The 7,730-nt window shown below is 29.1% G+C and overlaps 1 protein-coding gene across 1 annotated transcript; it reads right to left on the bottom strand.

Moving 5' to 3' along the window:
- Positions 1 to 2,643: 2,643 nt before the first annotated feature.
- Positions 2,644 to 6,772, bottom strand: LOC101515539 (transcription factor bHLH130-like). The gene is made up of 7 exons (XM_004515537.4): positions 6,560 to 6,772; positions 5,261 to 5,788; positions 4,255 to 4,568; positions 3,549 to 3,719; positions 3,248 to 3,313; positions 2,958 to 3,026; positions 2,644 to 2,871 (listed from the first exon to the last, which is right to left on the bottom strand). The coding sequence occupies exons 2-7, from the start codon at positions 5,769 to 5,771 to the stop codon at positions 2,800 to 2,802; spliced, it is 1,203 nt and encodes a 400-aa protein (XP_004515594.1). The 5' UTR covers positions 5,772 to 5,788; positions 6,560 to 6,772; the 3' UTR covers positions 2,644 to 2,799.
- Positions 6,773 to 7,730: the final 958 nt, after the last annotated feature.

Genomic DNA, 7,730 nt, shown 5'->3' with positions numbered 1-7,730 from the left:
ATTATTAGAGGTAGAGGCAATCACTTGTTTGTCATGTTTATCAGAGGAAGACATATAGATGCAGATTATAATCATCGGAGGTAGACGGACTATAACATATTTTCCTTCATCAGAGGTAACTGAAATAGAACATTGCTTTCATTTCTAGAGGCAACCGAGACACATTGTCACTCTCATCACAAGAGTCAACCAAAGATTGCTTGCATTTTCAAAGTTAATCGAAGTTTGCAACATTAGAGGTGAGTGTCACTAGACTTAGAATGTGGAGTAGATGCAAGTCTTGGTTTCCCTATTCTTAGTCCAATCATCTGAAGATATATCTTATACTAGAATGGATACTTTGTTGTGCTTGTCTTTGCAATACTTCTTTTTCTATATTACAACTTGCTCCATTAGTAGGCATAGTTATTTGTTTATTAGGTGATAATATTCTTTGTGTTTTAAGACACTAATATTATTATTTTTAATTTACTTGTAATTTTTGTCTTCTAACTTAATATGCACACTCGTCTCATATAGTTAGGGGATAATTGTTCTTTATTTGTTTGTTTTGTTCTTAACCAAAACATCAACTACCTGATATATAAAATATGTTGCACTAATAAGTATTTATATTTCTTTAAGATATTGTCAACATAGTGAGAATGGTCGAAATAAATTCCCTTTTCTAACCTAGAATTTTGACTCCAAGGATTACACTCGCTTTTCCGAGGTCTTTCATATCAAAGTTGTTACACAACAATGATTTCATAATATTTACAATGTGAATGTTTGAACCAAATATGAGTAGGTCGTCTACAGAGAGACATACGATAGTGAAAATGTCATTTTCATATTTGTAATAAATACATTTGTCAGTTTCATTCACTTTAAACTCATTCAATATAATCAAGTTTCATTCACTTTAAACTCTTTCAATATAATCAAGTTTCATTCACTTTAAACTCATTCAATATAATCAAGTTTCATTCACTTTAAACTCATTCAATATAATCCAGTTATATTTTTCATGTCATTTCTTAGGAGCTTGCTTAAGACCATACATAGATTTATCTAACTTATAGATTTTGTTTTTCTTGTCCATGAATCAAAAAATCTTCAGGTTATTCCATATAGATTTCTTCTCCCAAGTCATTATTTAAAAAAGTGGTTTTGACATCATTCGGTGTATCACCAAGTTATGAATCGCAACAAGTGAAATGAGTATCCTAATAGATGTTATTCTTTGTGACTAGTGAAAAAGTGTCAAAGAAATTTATAACATTTCTATCTAAAACCTTTAGTTACAAGGCGAGCCTTGTATTTATCAACAATTTCATCAGGTTTTAGTTTCTTTTTCAAGATCCATTTACAACCTTCGGTTTGCAACTAGGAGGAAAATTTACTCATTGCTAGGTCTGATATACTCTAGAGAATCTATCTCATAGTTTATAGCTTCTTGTCATAGATCTTCATCCAAAGACGACAAAACTTCTTGTCATAGATCTGCATCCAAAGACGACATAGCTTCTTAAAGATTTGCAGGATCTTTAAAGCAACAAACAAACAAGACGAAACATAACCTCGAAGAAGTAAGAGAGGCTGAGTTACTGTGGGAGAAAATTGAAATATTGAACTACTGATACGAGGAGCAGTATTGAACATGTGTATCAACAGTTGTTACCTCTAGCTGTACTAGTTGACCAAGTCTTTAGGGGAGTTTGTTTTAATTTTTGGGTCTGATAAAGTAGTGGCTAAAATTTAGGAGTTTGTTAATTAGTATTTGTTTTCATTTCAGTTACAACTTTGTATTTGCAAGTCAATAAAAAAAATTAGTTTCCCTCTTCCTTATATTATGTGAGTCACGCTTATTCACCAACAAATACCCTCTGTGTTTATAGGCACTAGATACCAGAAGAAAGATGACACATAAAAATTCAATTTTTTGTTGTTCTATAATGTAATTTAGTTTTTAGAATAAAATGTTCAGATTTGATAGTTTTGTAAAGGGTGAAAGGCATTTAAAATTGGAAAGTCTTCCGTGAGACATTCCTTTTTGGGCTTCCCTTTCATTATTTGATTATGCTTGGTCGATTTCGACACAGAAATATGAGTCATTTTCTAACAATTTGGGTCGACTCTAGGGTGAGAACTACCCGTGACTGGAATCTCCCAATTAATAGCAGGATGCCCAAAATTGACTTATAGGGTGATGACTCCCACCACTTATAAGTACATTGTCATGTGAAAAATATTAGTAATACACTCTATTTGATTGATTTATATAGGACTCGTATGATTTTGTGGGACTTATGTCAATTTTAATCAATTAAAGAGTGTGTCATGCAAGACATGTTTTTGTAGTGGGCAACTTATGAGTCACAAATTATGCATCTAATACACGTCTGCTATACAAAAGGTGTAATAACAAAAAGAAAGGGGAAGAATAATGGATGTGTGCGAATGGATGTGGTTGACAGAAAGATGTTCCCACATCTTCTACAAGATTATTAGTGCAATCGGACTTCTTATATGTATAATGTAGAGCTACAGAGAAAGAAAGACCCCTGCTAAACCTGATATAGTACATAATGATCCTTTGACCAATCAAGCTAAAAGGAAAAGGAATATCAGAAGAAAAAATTGTAAACAAAAGTGAAAAAATAAACAAAAAAAATCTCATGGACATAAACTCATACTAAGCAAATATCAGCATTATTTTTTATAATTACAATTGCCAACTTTGGCACACTCATTAAAGATTTTTTAATATATACACAAAAATATCCTGCTTCCTTTTGCTATTTACAAGGATATAAATCAGCTACAATGTTTAGTGTATAGCTTCTCATTGCTTGTACATTTGCATTTTTCTCTACAATCTGTGAGTATCTGCATGAGGTTAAAGAAATTTAGTTAAACAAATTAGATTTTGGTTGAATTCAATGTGGTTATGCTCTTCATTATTTTTCTAATACCTGAACTTGTCCTTGCAAGTCTTTAATGTACTCAACTGCCAAATCCAACATATCTGCTGTGTTTGTTTGCTGCAAAGTTACAAGTACTAAGTTAACAAAATGCGTATAAAGTTTCACTTCAACTAATAAACATAAATGTCTGAAACATTCTTTTCTTTGTTTATGAAAATTTTAGCTACTCTTTCATCACCTCTTTATTGCAATTGTTTAATACACAAGTCTTTCATTTCTATCTTCAAAATTTAAAATCAGTAAAAATAATTTTAGAAAGTAAACATGACTTATTATACCTTGTCTAATTTTGGGAAAAGGCCTTCCAGTTTCTTGATTCTTTCACTAATTCGCGTTCTTCTTACCTGAAATTTGCATATCACATATATGAAATTTGGTAAGTGCTTGCTTGTCTATATGCTATTTTTGTAACAAAAGACAAAATAGTTGTTTTTATAAACTATTATAGAAAATTTGTGAAAGTAAGTTGAAAACATATTATAAGCTGTTCCATACACACTGCCAAACAATCTAAAAGATGCTTATTAATATGGTAGATTTATTAAAGATTTAAAAAATTTAGTAGAAGTAAAAGTTTACCCTTTCTGCAATGCTTCTTGGATGAGTGGCAAACCCTCTTTTGGCTCGAATTTTACAAGGAGCAGATCCTTGAATTTGAAGAAACTTCTCAATAGATGTCATCTTAGTGGATGAACTAGGAAGACTCAATTGGTGAGTCAAACCAAGGTTTTGATAGCAAAAATCTCCTTCCTGATAACAAAAAAAAATCATTTTTCTAGAAAAGTTCAATTGGATATGAAAGTAAATCACAAACTTTGATTAATACTACAAATGATCCTTTTTGGTTGTTGGTTAAGATTGTTTACACAAATTAATGAAACTATTAAATTTTTCTATTTTATATAAATAATTTCATCTGTTTCTTATAATTTCTCTTATTAATTTTATTTTATGCGCATCAGTCCTAAGTTATGATCCTCCATTTTGCATTTATGTTAATGAAAATTAATTAATAATTGATATGGGTAGTTTGAAAAAATCAACGTTCTCTTTCATTCATTTATCATATTTTCTTATATGATTTTGGGACGGAAAAAATATTACTTTTAACTATTTATTATTTTAATTTATTTATTTCTCTTTCGACAATAAATAAGCAAAGAAAATTTTGACAAAATAATATTTAATAATATTTTGAAATTTGAAAACCACAAATAAAAAATAAATAGGAACCATTTTTTTCTAAAAAACTGACAATTAAAAAAGAAAGGAGGAGTATATATACCTGAGATTCCAAACCATTTGTGGTAGAAAACATGATTTCATCTTCACTTTCTACTTTTTGAGCATTGAATGAAGAATTGTCCCAAAATTCATTATTGAAGCTAGGCATGTGACATTTGGTGCTACCATTTTCATTTATTATGTCTCTACCTTGGTCGCAATTTGAATCTATGCTTTGGATTCCATTTTCAGCTATTTGTGGCATTCTTTTCAAGCAAGTAGATGAGAAGTTAAGTGTACCATGGAACCCTCTTGTTTGTGCATTTGATATTTCATTGGCTTTGAAGATTTCTAGCTCTCTCAATGTAGCAAGACCTTCCAATAATAAAATTATTTAGAATTCTAAAAGAAATATTTTATTTATTAAATCGACGATAGTGATTATTTTATGATTGTCCTTTAGAGAATTTAAACTCGGTTTATTAAAGTTACAATGTCAAATTTTTACTATTCAGATAACAATTTGTTGACAATTATGTTTGATTTAGTTAATGTTAAGTAACTTGTAAAATATAATTAATTCTAAATATTACCATAAATGGCTCTAACTGATCATTAATTTTATTTTATTTTTGTAATATTATCTAAGTCGAGTTGAGTAAACCTATATAAGGGATAAAACTTTTTCAATGCTTATATTTTTTATATAACAATTCTAAGACCTTTGTCATGATAAATTAACCTCCTGACTACTTAGACTAACAAACATAAAACTCAAACTTGAGATATTAGTAATGATGAATTACATCTATGACTACTTAAACCAACAAACATTGATTCAATTTTATATTCAGACAATTTTATATTTTGTTGATTTTTAGAGTAATTTCATACTCGAATATACATTATCTCCGGTGGATAGATAATAAAAAAATAATATAAAAATACTTCAAGTTAAAGCATAAAATTTATCTTTTGAGTTATAAGAAAACATTAATTTCCAAAGGGTGGTGCAAAAGCACACAAACTTATCTATAATAGTTTGCAAAGTAAGACAAAATTCATACCATTTTCACTAGAGAAAAATCCAGCGGGTGAACTCTTTTGCCTAATGAGATTGGAGCAATTCCTAACACCAATTTTAGATTGAGTACAATTCTCTGAATCCATAGAGTTAACTCCAACAAAAGATCCATAAAAAGAATTGGAAGAACCATTTGACAAGTCTTGGTAAGTCAACTCAGAACCACCATAAGAATAACCATTAGATTCACTTTCTTCTTGCTTAACAACCTTGACTCCAAACTCTTGCAGAGGCTCAGAAGAATTGTTCCATCCATTGTTGGTAGATATCAATTTAGACAACATGGTATCCATTTCTGAATTACTTGTTGTAAAAGATTCTTCATTGTTGGCATAGCTATGAGTGTTGTTGTTGTTGTCAATAAGGCTTGTAAAAAATGAGCTTGGAGCTGAACTGTACCTCATTAGTACTCCAGAATGTTGTTGTTTGGAATGTCCAATACTTGTTGAATCCATTTCTTGGTTTCTCCTTAGCTCTTCATACATAACACTCATTTTGCTTATGAAATTACCTGAAAAATACACCCTCCTAAATATTTATTGAAGTACTATAAATGATAGGCAACAGTAGATGTGTCAATATAGTTGAGATGTCTATTCTATCATGTGATGTTTTTATAGTATAATTTTTTCTTAGGAGAAAACCCTCCAAAATAAGATACCATTTTTTAAAATTCTTCGTTAATATAATTGGCTAAGCAACTTTTGTAGAAAAATTTAAACATTGTGGATATGATCAAGGTTTTCAAGAGAGGGTATTTGACCATTATTGTGGCTGGGGAGTAATCATTTTTTATGTATCTGCAATTGTAGTTGCATTTGCATCATTCGTATTTGATTAGTTTTTCAAAATATCAATGATCGTAATGACTTTGTTGCAACTACAATTGTAATTTAAAACTTTGGATATGGTAATCATGATTGTGGCTGAGACCTCAAGTTTCTTTTTATGTCTTTGCATCCGTAATTGCAGCTGTATCAATCATATCGATCACAATTTTTCACAATATCAATTATTGTAACATGACAAGGATGCTACTACAGTTGAAATCTAAAACTTTGGGTATAATAACAATTGTGATTGTAAAATCATATTTCTTTATGTCCCTGCAACCGTAATTACGGCTACATTAATCGTATTTGACTATAATATATTACAATATCAATTATTGTAGCATCATTGGGACGAAACTGCAACTACAATTTAAAACTTGAAATATGATAACCTCAAGCAACTATACACAAAGTAAAGATTGAAAAACATGTTATTAACAACGATTTACCTTAAAGAATCTTCCTTGATTTCCCTGCCTGGTGTAATCAAAATTAGTTTTTAGGACAAGAAAGCTCAAAAAGTCTTGAAAGGAAATAAAGGGTATGCATTCAACTTCAAATTTTGGTGAATTCAAATCCAAAGTTCAAGATTAAGAACTCTTAAATACACTTAAAACAGATGAGGGACAACTAAAGAGAAGGAGGCTAAGAATTGTTGTCTTGTCTTCCCCTTGTCACATATTTATGCATTTTATATAGTGTTTAGTAGTCAACCTTATGTTTCTACAATATAACGATTATACCTTTGACAACTTAAGTGATCTATATAATTGTACCTTTCATTTTCTATTGTCTTTCCGTTGACCATTAAAATCCCTCAATAAGAAATAATCAAAATTGGGGTCTAGACTCTATATATAGATCATTTGGCTATGAGCATTTAATAGTGAAAGTGGACTATAGTTTTTTTATTTTATTTTATGTGCTTATAATATTAATAGACTTTGTAATTTCATAAAATTTAAGTAAAAAATTCATAAAATTTCATGTTTAGAGATTTGAGTAAGGTCAACTTTACGTAGTTATTTTTCTTTTATTAAATTTTTATTTGTTCTAAAAAAAATTATTCAAAATATCCGTCATAATTATTTTATTTTATTTTGGAGTCCTTTCCAGGACAACCAACAAAATAAGAACAAATTATTTTTTTCAATTAAAAGTTTTAGTGAGTTGAATGTTAGGGTTTACCAAGTTAAAGAATATCTCAAAGTTTCATGAGGAGTAAAAAAACATTTTATTCATTGTAGATCAATTTAGTCTTTCAAATTTGCAAAATAAAAATAAGTCTTTTAAATTAAAAAATATCAATTAATTTTAATCTTTCCATCAAAATATTTCTTTAGTTAACAATAGACATCCATCAAAACCAATAAAAAATATTAACTTAATAGTATTTTATTGCATTAAAAAACAAATATAAGCCTTTAAAAATTGTAGTGCAAAATTTAAAACAAAAGAGTAAATTGATTAATATTTTCCAATTTAATTTATAAATTTAAAGGACTGAATTAACTAATTAATCCTCCTAATACGAAGGACTAAAATATCTACTTATTGGTGGTTAGAGATATATTTACATATTAAACAAAATTTTAATCCACCCACTTGTAAAGTATGAGT

The sequence above is a fragment of the Cicer arietinum genome, chromosome 5 (genome assembly GCF_000331145.2).
Source record: "Cicer arietinum cultivar CDC Frontier isolate Library 1 chromosome 5, Cicar.CDCFrontier_v2.0, whole genome shotgun sequence".
Classification (NCBI taxonomy): domain Eukaryota; kingdom Viridiplantae; phylum Streptophyta; class Magnoliopsida; order Fabales; family Fabaceae; genus Cicer; species Cicer arietinum.
This window is presented reverse-complemented; position numbering and strand designations above follow the sequence as displayed.

Bases quoted from the DNA above. Each gene is read 5' to 3' on its own strand.
- LOC101515539 (XM_004515537.4), bottom strand. From the start codon at position 5,771: ATGAGTGTTATGTATGAAGAGCTAAGGAGAAACCAAGAAATGGATTCA. The intron at 3,314-3,548 runs GTAAACTTTTAC...TGCAAATTTCAG, and splicing joins CAAGAAGCATTGCAGAAAGG to GTAAGAAGAACGCGAATTAG. The intron at 3,027-3,247 runs GTATAATAAGTC...GTAACTTTGCAG, and splicing joins TTTTCCCAAAATTAGACAAG to CAAACAAACACAGCAGATAT.